We start from the raw sequence: 18,352 nt of genomic DNA, 5'->3' as shown, positions 1-18,352 counted from the left end.
ACAAAAAAAGGATGAGAGCCTGTTCCCTTTGCTGTAGGTGACACTTTTTCTGAGTATGAAGAAACCTTGCCTGTCTTGCATCTACTCCCACTCTCTCCACCACTATCACCACTCTATACAACCTCTTCACCTTCTACAGTCTGTTACCCACAATTAGACACAAGATACATATAAATGAATTGTCTATGAGAGACTATTCATTGCACAAACCTATTTTTTCAATCCTGTTAGCACCAAGCTCTACACTAGGCCTGGTGGCATTGCCTAAATCAAGACCCAGGTTAGGTTGTCTAGAATCATTCAAGTATCACAGATTTCAAAATATAAAGGAAATAGATAATAGAACTTGATTTTCTAGGCCATGGCTTTGAAATGGATCTTATCATTTCACACAGAAGTGTATGTGTTCACTCTTAAAGGCTGTCAACACTCAAGCCTCATTTTGCCTTCACTAACAGTGATTTCTCTGGCACCGAAGACCTAAATTGTTGAGGAGAGGAGCTAAATTTTAATGTTTAGTAAAAAAGTTTATCCTGGAACATGTTAGAGCAATAGACGGAATAGAAGTCTATTTTGTTGTTAAAAGGGGTTACTTGCAGATTTCATGTTCTCTAACAGACACTACACTTCTGGCATTTGGGAGTGGCAGTTCCTAAACGTGACTGCAGAATGGAATCTCCTGGGGCAGCTTAAAAACACTAGGGGTTTAAAACTCTCTACACATACTGACTTAATTGGTCTGGGTGTGGCCTTGGCAACCGGATGTTAAAGCTCCCAGGTGAATGTAATGTACAGCCAACACTGATAACCACTGTTCTATGGTCTTGGGTTTAACCATATCAATCATTCCAAAAACTCAGCATATTGATTTTTTCTAGACCTAATTTCCTTTCTCTTATAAACTCACGATGGAGTTGCACATTGCTGATGAAAATGAAAGTCCAGAAAAAGGTGTCTCTGACCTCTGGTAAGGAACTGACTTTGAAGCATTAAAGGTGTCTCTGAAGACCTAATTATTTTGAAACATATTTAAGGCAGGCTCCTTCATGCCTTTACTCTATTCCTCAAATATGGCCAAGATTGTGCATGTGTGTGTGTGCATGCATGTGAGAGAGAGGGCGAGATACAAGCAACAGATTCAGGTATCAGAGAAATGGAGAGAACTCTAAAAACAATTCCTCATCCCTACTAGTACTATAGGTAGTTTAGAATTTCCGATGGGCATTTGAAGGCAATCTGGCAAACCAGAGCCAAGCTGTTCGGCAACTTATCAATCAGTTACAAGGATGTGCACAGTTAGAGGCACTGCTGGGAATTTGGAGGTAAATGAGAAAACAAAGCTAAGCCCAGCAAAGCTGCTTTGCCTCAGAGCCTTGGAGAAACCTCGGTTAAGTGCAATAAGATCTCTTCCTTGGCATTTCAACTGAACACCCCTCTCAATTTAGTTTATAACCATGATAAAACATAAATGTAATTCCTGCTAGCAGAATGATTAATGTCCACAATGGATGTAAAGCCAATATTCTACACCAATTTAAGATAATGTTTTTATTCTAAAATGTTAGATTTTAGAATAAATCTTCAATAAATTGATTGTGCCTTTTTTATAGCACACACCCTGGTGTGCCTGATGTATTAGTTATGTAGTTCGCTTGTCCTGCTGCCTAAAACAATTGCTCTCTGAGAAAGAGGACTCATACCACACATTTCTTTGTACTTAATAGACACAGCAGGCAACACTTCACAAGGTAGGCATTCTAAAATATCCGGGGAAGTCAATGCAATTCTTGGGTACTTCCCTTTTAGTTGGATAATGTATTAAAGGAATCTCTCTAAAGTGGGAATCAAAAGAATAAGAGACAGATGGACACAACATTCTTTATAAAAACCTAAAAACTTTTTTTCATATTGACCTATAATTTGCCAACAATCAATTCTCACCAGATTTTCCAATTTCTACTTTAGGATGAACATAGTTTGTGCTGTTGGAGTTTAATTCTGATACTATATAACCTGAAAAACGTCTATGCTAGTAATTGACCTGAGAAAATGTATCTTTAGTTATTAAAAATCTAATATTTTTACCCAGAAGCTATTTAGAAACGTTTTAGAATTCTGCCTTATTATCAATATTTATAGTAAAATTTGGAAATCAAAGATGGATATTTGTTTTAAAGGTAATTTCCCCTAAGTGCTATGGCACTGAATTTCATTTCCAAAGCACAAAGAGATGATGCATCTTAACTCTAGGTCACCTTTAAATCAATTCCTGCTACACATTCCATCAGCACCTGGGCTCTGAAGCTTTCTCCATTTCATGAATAATTCCAGGCTAAGCTTGATAATCTTTTTTTTCCTCACTCACTTCAATTAAAAAAGAAGAACCAAAGAGGGGATGTGAGGAAAACAAATTCAATTCAAAAAACTGCTAGATAAATATATTCACACATTAAATTTCTAATGTAATATCTAAAATATCAATACATACTGCATGTATGGAAAAGTATCAAATACATGGCAGAAAATTAAAAAGACAGTAGATGAATTAAACCAATGTACATTATAAGATTCTATAAAGATTAACAGTTGAAAATGAACACATTATAAGAGACATAGCTATTACAGATACAGGAAGGAAAGAGAAGCAATCACTTCCTCTCCCCTAAAATCAGAACATTTCATCATTCTGCAGTGCAGCAACATGTGCTTTTTTCTTCAACAAAATATAGACTATCACATGATCTTTCCCCCCATAATGGAAAATGACTTGTAATACTGTAGATGATATAACTGAACGAATAACCAGAGCTTATTATACGAGCATGAAGATCTCTTTGCTTGCCCTACTATGGATATCAAAAAAAATAACTGCATAGAACATATGCATTATCAGATCCCCGGAAAAACTGACACAATTATACTTTCACACAAAGGTTTTAAAACTCCAGTCACATCAGCAGGTTTTGAGTACTAATGGAAAATGGAATTGATGCAATTATGTTGAACAGTGGCAGGAAACATGGCTTTTAAGAGAATCAGCTTAAAGAAAAAAATCCCAGTTGCATGTGCATTAAAACTGTCAAGATGCTAAACTAAAGATCTGCTCTTTGTGCCAGCTACAGCCCTACCCGATTCCGGAAAGTAACTTTCTGAAGCCATGCCAAGCCCTTTGCTTGAAAATAACATCTTAATCGGTTTCTTCTAATAAAATTCAAAATGCTCTTTAGGTAACAATAATACACTCATTGTTTTATTCCAGCTTAATGTTCTGATCTCTTGGAATGTTTGAGTATTACTATTTAAAGAAAAAAAAATCCCTGAGTTTTAATTTATGGAGCAACAGTCTGGCTGGATGGACCAACAAAATTTGGAAGGTTTTAATGCCAGAAAGACTGCTTCTATTTGAAACCCAGATTTGTACATAATGGCAACGAGACTCTAATCTCTTGCCACTTTTTGCATATTATTCTTAAATAATAACATTTAGGTATGAATACAGAACTACATTGATAATGTTTAAGGAATGCTTAAGGCTCTTACTGACAACTGATACAAAATAAATTATTCAATAAGTCTTTTCAAATCAAGGGGTAATTTAAGACATGAGGTTTTGTTTTTGTTTGAATTATGACCACTAGTGTATATTAAAGAAGTTGGAAAAGTTATAAAAAGAGCTCTAAAATAATCACCACATCCTACTGTCAAAACTAATAAATGGCTGGCTGTCATCTCAAGTATCTTCATTAAAAGTTTGAAAAAGATTGAAATCTAGTCTACGGTGTGATTTGTGCACTTACAGACATAAGCCTAATTCATAATGAAATTCAATAAAAATATCACTTATTTTATATAAGCCAATTTTATAATTACTTTGCCACTATTCACCTACTCACTAAACAAGAGGACCATGGGTTAAGAATACAGATCCGGCCCTGGCCGGTGTGTCTCAATTAAAAAGTTGGCTGGAGTGTCATACAGTAGAAAGGTCGCATGGGTTCAACTCTAGGTCGGGCACACGTCTGGGACTTGGGTCCCATCCCCAGTTGGGGTGTGCAAGGAGCAGTCCATCCACGTTTCTCTCTCTCATCGATGTTTCTCTTCTTCTCATTCACCCTCCCCTACCCTCTCCCTAAAACTAATAAGCATGTCCTCAGATGAGGATTAAAAAAAAGAATTACAGTTCTGTTAGAATTGCATTTTTACATGTAATAGTCTCTACCATTTAAAAGAAGCTGTGGCTGCACACTGCTATACTCGACCCTAATTTCCCTTTACTCTGTTTCTAATTTTGTTAGTGCTGTCTTAACATCTTCAGACCCACCGTGTTATCCAGTTTCTGTATCAGTAATGAATAAAGGGCCAGCGCGGTGTACCTCACATAGTTGTTCAGAGTTATGTCCACTGACACAGGAGAAAAAGACTTTTCTAATCTAAATTTTATGAAATGAAGATTTTAGAAACAGAAGCATACAATAAAAGATTATGTTTCGCATGCCATGATTGGGACTTTAATTTAATGCTAACTATAGTAACAGTGGCAACTTGGGTTGCAAGACTTCACTGACTATAAAAGAAGCAGGTATAGTGAAATAAATTTAGGGATTTATTTATGATTCCTTTACATTTACATTCCTGTTATCTGTACTAAAAATGGATTACCCACTTCGGCAGGTTCTTAATCAGCAAGTCATTTTGTTCTCACTATTATTAGTCATCAAGTAATAAATAGTAGGGCATGACTCAAATACGTAAGTCACCATAGTTTCTTGTTCCCTCCAAGCTGTTTACTGTACATCTAAGTGTTACAGTAACATTTTAAGTACTAAAGTGTTTGTGAAGCTAATTATTATATAGTTATATAATTATAAATTTGTGGTATTTGAAACTTTAAGAAAACATAATATCAGAATCACAATAGCTTTCTTCCTGACTTCTCAGTTTTCGTTATATGCATTTACAAGGCAGTGTACACTTAGGAATGACTGAATTCACTGAAATATAACAGATCTTACTCCTATAGTATGTGCCTGTATGTGTGCATACAGATAATGCATTTATTTTTATCAGATATATATGCCCTCTCCCTAATTCTGCCTTTAGCAAGAAAAATTCTATACTAAGATGTTTTCTATGAAAGAATTTAGCAACAGCTTCTTTAGTGCTCTAACTTCTACAGGGACTCAAGGATTTCCTTCTGTGAGACCAGCAATCTAATCCTCTACTTGAAGAAAACGTGGTGGAGGGGGGTGGAGAAATGGAGACAACTGTAGTTGAACAACAACAAAAAAAAGAAAAAAAGCCTTTTATAGTATTAACACTGAAAAGAACAAAAAATGGAAAAGACAAAGCAATTATCTACTATGAAACTATATTGCTTTGAGTCCTTTGGTTTATTAATTCCATATAGACTAGAGACTTGACATTAGCCATTTCATTATATATAAAATTAAATATAGGCAATCTTGTCATCAAAATCTAGTATGTGTTCATTTTTTATAAGAAAATAGTTTCAGGGAGGTAATAATTTAGAAATTAATTAATTCATACTTTTATTATCAATAATCTTAAATGCTAGCATGTTGTAAAGTTGAGAAAGGCAAGAATATTAGGCACTTTTACTGGCATTACATCAAATTAGAGCGTAAGTTTTACTGTTTTCCTTCTAAGGCAATACATAAATGCACTGAGTAGAATACTTTATTCTAGAGATAGATGAAGGGAACATGGGATTCTGATATACATTCCACATCAAATGTAAATCTTAATTACAAGAGAAGTCACTTGGGGAAGGCAAGAAAATTATGTTCACTAATTTACATGAATTAGCTACAAATAAAAATGTAAATTTTGGGTATTTATGTATTGCCTCAATTTTTTCAAAGAGAATTTAAATGTTGTGTTAAATATAGTTAAAGTCTGACATATAATAATCCATAAGTTATTCCTAAAAATAAGTAGTTTAAAACTTGAGGTATGTTCAAGCTACACTGCAGTGCATACTTTGGAAAACAAATTTGTTAATATTCATATTAATGGCCTAGCATTTCTGCAGATATCATAATCTACATTTTCAGAAGGTTTCTGATTCCCTACAAGCACAGTTCATAGTGAATTTCCTTCTTTTTTCTGTTTCCTTCTTCTAGTCTTATCTCTGCCACCATCAAGCTAGAGGTCCTTAGCCAAGATATTTATCCCTCCTGGGCTTCCATGCCTAGTTACTCAATAGGCAATCTGTAATAAATGAGATATCAGGTGGAACTTTTCCAAAAAGTAAAATGCACTCTGAAGAAGTAACATGACTATTTAGTGCTCAAAGAGGCATTTAATTCCCACTGAATGATGGAGGGTTGAAATAATTGTTTTTGAAAAGCATGCATCTTGGAAATTAGAATACACTTGCCATCTATTACAGCTCAGCACATTGTTTCATGGCTAGCACTGCCCTAAAATAGCACATGGCTTAGCACTGAGCTCTGCCTCGTACGTGTCCATCTTGCCAACTCATGCTCTGTTCCCTGTGTTTAAATTTGTTTTCATTAACAACACAGGTCTTCAAGAGCACATAAATGAAAATGCAGAAGACGAAGAGTGCTGGAATTTGCTCAAAGCTTGCAGCTCTTTTTCTCAATACTTTTATTATTTGACAGTAATGGAACTAAAACAAGAATGATAGTTTTTTTCTACTCATTATATAAAAGGTGTTTAGGAAATGGAAAAAATGGAGTATGTCTCAGTATATATTTAGTTGATGCTACAAAGGTAGCCATAAAAAAAGAACATGAGTCATTTTGTAAGAGAAAGTAGACTATATTGATTTCATAGAAACACTCTGATAAATCTGCACAGAAGAGAGGAAAGAGAATAATAAATTTTTCTACAGCTATCCTTTGAGGTCAGACTTGCTCCCATAGCCAAAATGGAGATCTTTCCTACAGCAACTAAATAAACATGTTCCAGAGGGGTAATTCCTTCACCCTCATGCTGATGAATTCAATATTGAAAGGGGAATTAGGGATGCTGTAAAGAATGAACTTTATTTCCTTCATTTCCAGGAAGGCATGTTTTAAAAGAAAGGCAAAAGTCTACTGTCATACCTTGAATATGATAAAATAAGTTTATAGGATGCCTTCTTAAGAATATGTTCTTTTCTTTTAAGTGTGACTTTTGTGGACCTTAAAACTTACTCTAGTCAAGTCTACAGATGTGGCTCCAATTCTGCAGTTTGACTGTTATATTCATATCCCTTTGCATCCCTGTGACCTTAGGCAGTTACTTTCTCTACTTCTCCATTTATGAGGCTAAACAATGTTGTTAGAGAGTTCAATAAGATCAATTAACATTTATAACATATACTTCTCTCCTCATATGTAAACAACATATCAATGTTTCAACATGTGAACAGATTTAAAATAAGGTATCTAGCATCACTTAAACAATATTCATTTGCTAGAAAGTTTAATCATAAATATTTACACACATTTGTGAATAATCATGGAATATGGCACTTTTTTTCATGAAACTGCCTTGGTTGGATGACTGAATAAACATAACGTATAAGCTCATTCTTCTGACTTCAGATCACTGAAGCATCCGTTTTCAGTTCCCAATTATAGGAACCTTGTACCTTCAGGAATGGCTTAACGTCACATAATCTTTTGGCAACACAAGCTAATTAGAATGTAAGAAAATTCACCTTGGACAAGAATTACTTTTTTTATGACAGGGTTTCTAACTTTTTTCTAAAGATCTTTTAAAAAAGAGATCCACAGCATACCACTGTAACACAGTCTACCTAATATTTCCCAGGAAACTTTCTTAAAACTTCCCTCCTCCAATGTAAGGCTATGAAAGAGATTTTGTTTTATTTTGACTACTAGATTCCTATATAAATATATATTATAGGGAAAATAGACATATGAAATTCCTTGGTAATTTTTTCTCATTTTCTATTTCCATTATATTTGATAACAGTTTTAATTTTGTCTTTACATCAAACTTAGTGCTGCTCTACTTAAGACCACAGTTCAGCAATGTTATGTGCACCCTTGCATTCCATCCATCAGTTCCTTCCTGATTTCAATGATATTCTCACGGAGGGAAAACACAGAGAGATTCTTATTCACACAGCACCCCTGATTGAGTTTGGGTTTATCAAAACGTGCAGGTGCTATTTAAGATGTTTAACTGACATTCAATTGAGACCATCAGAAGGGGATTTAAAAGAAACTGCAGTAACACAAGTTAGTTCCCAAGAACTAAATATTTCAGAAGATTCAATACAACCAGAGTGAGCTTTCTTCAAGATTAATGGAGAAATCAAGAACAATTGCCTTTATTTTTATCTCTTGGGCAACCATAAGACAAACTGTTTTCAACAAATGTGCCTTGAAAGGTTAATGCTACCAAAGTTCATAAAGAGACAATTTATTATTTTGAGTTTATTGTGTAATAACAATTCATCAGCTTTGGGGGTTAGCTCACTAGTTCACAGGGGTCCTTTTATTTGTCATTTATTTAACTAGGCTTCTTGTCAAATGAAGCAGATATTACAAGATAAAAGATGTTTTGTAAAATTCCATCCTCTTTCATTTATATACTATCAATGACCTGGAGGCTTTTGTAACTGTATTAATAAAAATTTAGCACTGAAAGAAGGCAAAAGGAATCACAAAATAAATAATTTAAAGAACTGATAATCCTATGCAAATCCAGACTTTACACTTAATATACCTGTTGCCCAATAAAATTCACTGTGACATTTTTATGCTTTTAAAGCACTGTCATCCTTATGTAAATGTAAATGTACAACTCAAACCTGGTCTGGAAAATTGGCCAATATAAGCTAAGGAACAATGTATACAAATAGTAGAAACCTTTATGAAGTTTCAGTCTTTTGACTGTAATTTTTCTTTTGAGTTTTAGGCAATTATTCCAGGCTTCAAAGGGGTGAGGAACAGTTTAGTAGTAGTAGATCTTTACTGTTGTCGAGAACACAAGCAAAGAATTAATAAGACTAATATTTGACTTTCTGCCATACATTTAACTATCAATGAATTTTTTTTGAGATTTCAAAGCTTAATAAGTATTTTAAGATATTTCCATTAGCACCTTAATAACTCATAAGAGTGTCAGCCAAAAGAAAAACTGAAGCAAAGCCAGACTGCTGCCAAGTCAGTAAAATAATATTCAGGCTTTCTGAAGCTATGGGATATTGAAAACACCTTAGTGTTATCCTACTTCTTCATTTCAAGATATTACCTTTCTGTACCTAAAAACATAAAAGATGATAATCCAGTATTCATCACAATTACCTAAAAAAGTAATGCCTGAGCCCTGGCCGGGTGGTTCAGTTGGTTGGAACATCGTCCCATACACCAAAAAGGTTGCAGGCTTGATTCCTGGTCAGGGCCTGTACCTAAGGTGTAGGTTTGATCCCCAGTCGGGGAGGTTGTGGGAGGCAACCCATCCATGTTTCTCTCTCACGTGTATCTGTCTCTGTCTGTCTGTCTATCTGGTCCTCTCTGTTTCTCCCTCCCTCTCCACTCTTTAAAATCATTTAAATATATATACACACACATATATAGACATATATATGTGTGTGTATATATATGTGTGTGTGTGTATATATATTTGATCTCCTTCGAAGAGAATTAAAAAAAACCCAGTAATGCCTGGTAACTCAGAGGCTTGTACTGGAAAGACAAAACGACAAACACCCATGTGACTGAAAGATTGCTTCTTTGGTAACAGGTGGAGCTACTGTACATCTTGGGTATTAACTTCTGAACTGCAGTTAATATCCAGTCTTAAAAATAAAAAAAAAAATCTGCTATTTCAGTAACAATAATACATATACTTATTACCTTATATAAGATTAACAAATCCAGTAACTAAATCTTAATTAAAGTGCTGAATTTAAGATCTATTAATTTCTTTATACACAGAGTATTCTAAAGAGCAAATATTCCTGAATAAATTTCAATGTAATCATCAAAAGTATGAAAAGAAATCTGCTATACTATATAATAGCCATTGCTTTAGGTGCAGTATATGACCTATATTTGGTATTTACATGGATATAGTTGTATTTTATTTATATATATTTCAATGGATATATTTACACAGATATATTTCATTTCATACTACAGAAATTATTCCACATGCCTTCCTTCCTGAGGTTCCACAGTACTCTTAAATGCTCCAATTTCAAGCCACTTACTATCTTATAACAATAAGTAGACATCAACTAAGTAGACTTGGTTGAACTTAATAAGACTTCTTATTAAGCTTATCATTAAAACATGGTCTTTAAAATGAACTTAAATTCTTATTAAGTTCAATCTTATTAAAAAATAAACTTTAAAAAAATAGAATCCTCAAGAATTCCTCTCTCATGTTTTTTTCTATTTTATTGCAATAATGAAGAAATGGACACCTGCTGCTTTCTACCTGCTATCTGTCATTGTTTTAAATTATCCAAGATTCACTAAAGGGTTGTTGTAGTTTACCAAGACTGTATTGGCTGGGGAGGTATAGTGGTAGGTATCATGATAAGGTCTAGTGGTAAGGGGTATTAAAATTTATGTTAATTCAACATTTATTGAGCAGTATTATCAGTCTCTGTGTAAGTGGAGGGGAAGTAATTACAGTGCAATTGAAGACCATGCCTCTGCTGTAAAGGAATTTATAAATTCCAATTCTAATGCAAGTGTGTGTATTGTGCTGTAATGGGATATATTCTATATAGCCCCCAACACATTTTACAAACTTAATTCATTTAATTTTTGAAAAAGTTATATGAAGTATATATTCCCATTTTACAGAGAATAAAATTCTGCATTAGAGAAAATAAGTAATTACCCCAATGTGGCACACCCAGACAATCATGATTTAAAGCCGGTTTTGTATGACTTAAAATCCCTGAATTTTTCAAAATGGCTTGTTTCGTTTTCTTCCCTTGCATGGATCATTTACACAAAATATTCTCCAAATATTAAAGAGATTATTCTAGAAGGAAATAGTATTTTAAAAATAAAACTAAGCTTAAATATCACATAATTACAGGGCAAAAAGGAGTATTAGAAATATTTTTGTACAATTTTTTTAACTGGTCAGGGAACCCAGGTTCTCATAAAGTTTCAGAATTAACTAGTAAACAATTAGTAAAGATTAAAAACCCTGATATTTTGGTTTCTATGTAAATGCTGTTCTTACTATACCACATTGCAAATCAAACATTCATACATTTACATATATCAAAAATTAGTCCATTTAAATATATTTCCTAATATTTTAATTTAAAAAAATTGTAGAGGCCAAAGGAATCATGGTAAACATTTACCCTACTTTATTACAACTAAAATTTTGTCATTTTTCTTCAGTATACAAAAAAAAGCAATATACACATACATAATACATTTCAGAATAAAGATTATTACTAATAATAATCAGGATATTTAATAATGGAAAAAGAGGGAAATTCATCAGGAGATATATTTGTAAATATGTCAGTACCTAATAATAAAGATAAAAAAGCATGCAGCCAAAATTGATGGAACTGAAAAGAGAAACAAACAAATCCAAAATTATAGTTGGAGAGTTCAACTTCTTCTGTCAGTAATTAAAAGATCATGCAGACAGAAAATCAGTAATGATATAGAGAACATAACAAAGCATCAACTGATTGAACCTAATTGGTATTAACAGAACATTGCAGCTAAAGCAAAATACACTTTTTTTATATAGACTATAATCCATGTTATAAAATGAGTTTAAATAGACTTTAAAGAATTAGAAGCACATGATGTATGTTCTTTGACAACAAGAAATTAGAAGATAGATACACATATAGATATAGATATAATACCCAACTATTTATAAATTATAAAAAAAAAAATTCTAAATAACCCAAGGGTAAAGAAAACATAGTGAGGGAATTAGAAGACATTAAACTCACTGAAAATTAAAACACATTTACCAAAATATATGGGCACTGTTAAAGCAATGTTTCAAGGGACACTGATAGCATAACCAGTTATATTTTTTAAAAAATTGCTCATAACCCTGATTTAAATCTCCATAATAAGAAGTTAAAAAAGAATGAATAATACATAAAGCAAGAAGAAATAAGATAGTTAAATTTCAGAGCATAAATCAAGGAAATGTTAAAAAGAAAAATAATAGAAAAGACCCAAAAGTTGACTATTTAAAGAGATCAATAAAATGGAAAAATTGATCTCTACACAGATCAGTCAGAACATAAAGAAAGTAGACATGAAGTAAAATTAAAGAACATTACTACAGATCCTATAGACATAATGAGGAAAATAATAGGAATAACTTTATGTCAGTAAATTGAACATCCTAGATTTACAATCTGAATTGTTATCTGAGAAAGTCATCTTATTATAAGAACTTTTCCAATTTTTAAGTAGAAACAATATTTAATACATTTAACTCAGTAATCACATTTTATATCTATTCAAACGTAGATAGATTTTCATTTTTCCAAAGCTCAGAAACTTTTATTAAAATTGCATGCAACTGATTCCTTTTATGAAATTATTTTGTATTTACTCCTGATTTTATAAAATACTATATCTAAAATATATATTGGGTAAATGCAATGCTTTCCTACAATTTTTGTCTCCTGTACATCCGTATCTTTACCTTTCCATTTGACCTTTATAGATTCTATAGATATAGAATACAGTGGGAATAATGCTATAAAATATAAATCTGTTAAACTAGTAGATTTGCTTTCATCAAAAGTTCAACTTAAAAACATTTGCATAAACTTTATATTCATTTGAAGAGCTATTTGGTATAAAATAATATTTATAAAAATTACAAAATGTGATACCTATGAGTCTCTATTAACATGCAAGATTTAACTAGCAGAAATGCAACTAATTAATAACATCTGAAGTACATTCCCCCCAAGGACTGATGACCATCTGGCTGACCTTGCACTAGATCAATAGAGATGGCAAATCTGTAAATCGTTTCATAAATGTTATCAGTCTATCATCCATTACCAGAAGAAAGGATGGAACTTGGATGGGAGAAGGGATGTCTTGTTTCACATACCTTTAAATCAATTGTGATTCTTAATTGGACTATCAATAAGACAAGACTATGAGAATTTTCCTAAAGTTGCCCCCAGAAAGAGATAGGCAGAGGACCAAGTTACAGTAAAAATTTCAAGACGAAAGAGCCAGGTGGCAACATGATTATGGGAGACTATACAGATCAAAAGACCTCTGCCTGATGTAACTTGAAATTATTTAAATTTCCTCAAATGCCTCTTCCAAGTCCTGATTTTTAGTTGTAAAGTAGTTATAGAAATATGGAAATATGAAATAAATGAAAGAAAACACATATATATGCATTTAAATTAATATATATTCCTATACAGGATGGGGCAAAAGTAAGTCTACAGTTGTAAAAATATGAAACAAAGTTTATTCTTTTATTATTATTTATTATCGTATTATTTTCCATGAGAACAACTGTAAACCTATTCTTGCCCCACTCTATATATGTCAAACCTATACAAAATTCTATATTTTGATGTCAGGACCAAACCAGTTTGGAAGAAACTGAGTAACATACTCATTGTTATACTCCAATAAACCATCATAAAATCAGCGAGAAATTTTAAACAAGAAATTTGAAACAGGCATCTAAAGCAGGTATGCTATTAAGAAAGTAACTATAAATTTATGATTGAAATTTAAACATTTTAGCAATTCTTTTTGCCCAAGGTACTTTTCCTATGATACTTTACCTAATATATGGTTTATTCTAGGAGATATTTTGTATTTAATTTAGAAATTATGGAATTTTCATTAAGTGTGTTTTCCCTATTGATATATCTCTTTACAACAGTGTCTAAATTAAGTGATATTTTATCTCACTGATTATTTCTTATTAATATTCTTGGGAAGAATAAAATATCAGGAACTATAAAACTTTCAGATCAATAGCTTATTTTATCATATTGTATTCTATACATATTATAAATTAAGGTAAGTCTTATTTTCCTAGAATCTGTTTGGGGTTTGAGAGCATTTAAAATATTAGAGATGCAGTATTTTTAAAAGTCCATCATAACTTCTAGTCACTCTATGCATAGCAGTTACTGTCCTACATATCATTGAAATGTGGTTTTAAATGATTATATTACAGAACTTCCTTAAATGACAAACTGTAGTGATATCAAGTATAGACTTGATGAAATACCCTGGTAACATGCATGTTTTTAATATTTACCTATATTGGATTAAGTTTAGGTTAAAAAATTTTGGTTAATTTTTATGTAATAAAGAAAACAGGTTTAGAGACCCAATCTATGAGAGCACTCCATCTTTCCTATAGAGAGGGAAATATAGAAAATAGGGGAGAAACAGTACCTTAATGCCTTTTTTGTTATTAAATATTTCATAGCTCTCAATTTAAGACAAAAGATATAAGCAGACTGTGAGATGCTTTAGTAATTAAAAAAAAAGGGCACTTCAAAGGATCTGTTTTTCTTTCTTCATAACCAAGGGTAATGCCTGGCTTAGAAGATAAGGGAAGCAATTAGAAGCTTACACACTCAAAGTTTTAAATAAGTCTCCTCCAGAGTTTATGATGACCTTGGATGAAACATATGGTGACAAGGGAGGGAGGGAGGGAGGCAGGAAGGAAGGAAGGTAGGATGGATGGATGAGGGAGCCATTTGACTGATGTCAGTCATACTGCTATTTGAAATTCAACATAACAGAGTTTCAAAGACATCCTGCTATAGAAAGGTCTTAGAGTATTTTTTTTAATGAAAATAAAAATATGCCCAATGACACTGAGGTTTATGCAGAGACAGACTTGAAAAAACTAAATATATATATATATATGGATATATATATATATGGATATATATATATATATATATATATATAGGGAGCTATGTAGGGAGATTTTATATATAATCTAGCTCAGCATAGTTCTTTCTGCTGATGAGGATAAGCACATAGGTATTTCTCAACCAAACCAGATGAATATTAAGACCAGGCATCTAGGCATTTTTAGTCCTTCACCTTGCCATCCCCCCCCCCCCACCATGTATAAACAGGAGAAACTTAAAAAAAGCTAGAATATACTTAAAGAATTTTCATAGATAAATGCAATAAACTACTTTTGTCTATTAACCAATAATTTTAAGTAACCACATCATCAAAAAACCAGTCCAATCAATATTTTTTAAATTAATGAATATACTATAATATTTTACTGTCTTTAATTTTTAATCTGGATAAGAAAAAAGTAATAACATTCTCCCAGAGTATTTATCAACTTTCTTACCATTAAATGTTAAATAAACTCTCGCTTGGGGCTGAGAAGATCCTTTTACACGGACAGAACAAACAAATACTCCAACCAACATGCAAATTGCCCGGAATGCCATTTCTTCAGATTTTCAAGTTAATATCCACGGGAAAATACCTTAAAAAAAGATAAGTTTTTTATATTTCATTTCACATTTTAGGAGCACACCCACACCCACACCCACACAAACAAAATCAGCAATCTAGACAGAGCTCCCATTTACAACACATTTCTGAACTTTTGTAGTCATGCAAACAGTAGGAGGTGCTGTGACTTTGTTTCATAGATGTGAAAATTTGGATTCATCTCATTTGGTCTGGAAGTGTTTGCAAAATAGGAACTATTTCATCCTCCAAAACGTAATGCTAATAATATTAAAGCAGAATGAAGCAACCAGGAAAAGGTTATTGATTACCAAAGGAAAACCCAATATTTCAATTTGATCTTCTCTCTAAAAATCACATTATGTTTAAATAACTTGAGAATGGTTTCATCCACAAATAGGTGTTAGTGGATGAAAACATTCCTTTCTACCATAAATACAGTAGTAACAAGAAAATCCTACATGAAAATTCCCACTCACTTCCATAGCATTAACTCTTTTGGAGCTAAATCGTCTCTAAAATGATGTTTCTATACATACATTTACATATGCTCAATTCCTGAAAACTAAAATCACTTGAAACAGTTATCAGCCAATATATATGGATAGCCATGCAGCTGTTAAACGATGCAGATGAGGTAACCATGGACTGGTGCCAAATTCAAATGAGTGACCTAGTTGTGAGCAATCCAGTGAACCACGTATCCCTCAATACATATTTAAAATAAATCACTGAAAGTGGCTGTCAAAATTCCAAAAGATAAATCAGAGAGACAAGGACTGTTTCAAACTGTAGCTATAAAATGAGTACATGCTATTAACTAATATCTGAGTACCAAGGAAGATCAGGCAACGTGTAACCACAGGTCTATAAGAGCTCCAGTGGCCACATACCCAAAATACACTCAGGACCATAAAAAATATCCCATCATTTTGAGTCTAGCATAATGATACTCAAATGACATGACACAATGTAATCTGGAAAGCAATTTGTATAGGTTACAGCAATTTTAATCTTCAATATTATGTGGCTTCTTAATTAAAATCTTATCACTAATTTTATTCAATAAAAAGTGCCACTAAGATTTATAAAGACGACTTCATTACTACAGAAGACAGATCACAAGGAAACTCAACATGCCATTTTAAACAAAAATTGTAAGTTGACCTCCTAGGTGGTACATCATGTTACAAAAGTTGGAAACAAAATCGTGTGCCTCTTTTATCCCACAGATGGAGGAAACCCTAGAGATGTTTGTGTTGGTAATTTTCAAAAGAAACAGTTTCTTCCTGATTCCACAACCTCTTCACCCTGTCATCCCTAAATTAATTTAGAAGAAAATTGATTTTATGGAGTGACTTTCCCTTAGTAATTTGCTCCCTGGTACAAAGCCATAAATATGCCTAACCTTTGTCTCTTTATTAAGGAGACTGGTAATATTTACACCCTTTTACATATTGCTATTATCAGTATTTTATCTGGTATGTCTCCCCAAAAGTGACCCGTGCCACAAACTGCAAAATAATAATTAATACTACTAAGAATAGAGATGAAACGGCAGGTCAAATAAAGCGAAGATACAGTGCAATGCAATTTCAAGCCTACCTAGAGAAAAGTGACTCGAGCCAAGTGTCTTACACATGCCTCACACCCCCTATGTTATAAATTCTCCCCTTTAACTCAGACACTTCGACTGGTTGTTACACTTCTTATAGAAACGCCAATAACATGAAGGAAACAGACTCTTTTATGTCCTTCCAGCAATTTTGCCTCAGCAGTCACTGAAATCCTCAACTTTAACTCTCCGCAGGTGTCACAACCTAGAGAAACAACTCAAGCCGGGCTCTCAGCAAGGGAACAGTTCCCTAACAAACTGCATGTGCCCCTAAGAAAACGTGTAGACTTGAGCACAGCGACGTGTGAAAAGTTGAGACACGGACCCAAAAGTTGTATTTTGGTAAATCTGTAATTCTGAAAATAAGGAATCCAGCTTACCGAGGTGGGAAGAGATCCGCACGGAAAAATCAATTTGCTACCGGTTTGGCTCCGCGTGTGTTTCTAGCCCGTTTCCCAGAAGACCTGAATTTCTAGAGCGTCCCAGGGGCGAAATTCTTTCTTCCCGGTCCTCTGAGTTTCTTTGTAAAGGAATCCTCGGCGTTGCCGGGCTGTGGCACCCGGAGCCCTTCTCCGCTTCGCTCAATCAAGCGCCTCGGAGTGAATGGAAGCTCGCCGGGCGTGGGGGACCTGCGCTCGGTGTCCGATTACAGCGACGCGGCGCGCGGCTCCCGCGGCCCCGGCGCACTGCCCAGCCGGCGCGCATCTGCAGCCCTGCACGCCCCGCTGCCTCTCCGCCGGCGGCCGCGAGGCCCCACCCAGGGCGCGCCCGCGGGAGGGTGGCCCGGAGCCGCGAGGGCGGGGCGGCCCGCGGGACGCGCCGCCGGGAGTAGCTGGAATGCGCTGCTAAAGGCTGGAGGATCTCGGAACAGCTCCTGCCCTTCTCAGTCCGCGGCGGAATCACCAACTTCACTGGAGGTGTTCCAAGGTTTTTGTTTGTTATCGGCAATTCTTGAAAGACGGACGGCCGTAAATATCAAATGCAAAGCAGTCTTCTTCTTTATTTTTTTTTTCCGCAGAAAAAGATCACTGCATCCTTTTAAGGCAAAGAGATGCGTCTTTAAAAGAGCATGTGTCTTGTCTTTTTCCTGCAGCAAATTTTCTAAAATCTTGTCACCAAACCAACGGTCTCGTCACAGAAGTTTATACTCTTTAATAGGCATTGTTTTCTATTGTGTTTCCTTAATGTGCAGAATTCTGTTGACCTCTCCACACTGGCTCATTGCCAATACTTTCCCTCCAAGATACTACCAGAACGTAATTACAAA

At 34.1% G+C, this 18,352-nt stretch overlaps 1 protein-coding gene across 1 annotated transcript in view; it reads right to left on the bottom strand.

Moving 5' to 3' along the window:
* SEMA3C (semaphorin 3C) overlaps positions 1-17,797 on the bottom strand; it is a 173,700-nt gene extending 155,903 nt beyond the window's left edge. Inside the window, exons 1-2 of the mRNA XM_028525801.2 lie at positions 17,466-17,797; positions 15,343-15,483 (exon numbers count right to left, since the gene is read on the bottom strand). Coding sequence (XP_028381602.1) covers positions 15,343-15,445 — 103 coding nt within the window. The 5' untranslated portion in view covers positions 15,446-15,483; positions 17,466-17,797. The remainder of the gene's footprint in view (positions 1-15,342; positions 15,484-17,465) is intronic.
* Between the last annotated feature and the right edge of the window lie 555 nt (positions 17,798-18,352).

This window comes from Phyllostomus discolor, chromosome 10 (assembly GCF_004126475.2).
Source record: "Phyllostomus discolor isolate MPI-MPIP mPhyDis1 chromosome 10, mPhyDis1.pri.v3, whole genome shotgun sequence".
Lineage (NCBI taxonomy): Eukaryota > Metazoa > Chordata > Mammalia > Chiroptera > Phyllostomidae > Phyllostomus > Phyllostomus discolor.
This window is presented reverse-complemented; position numbering and strand designations above follow the sequence as displayed.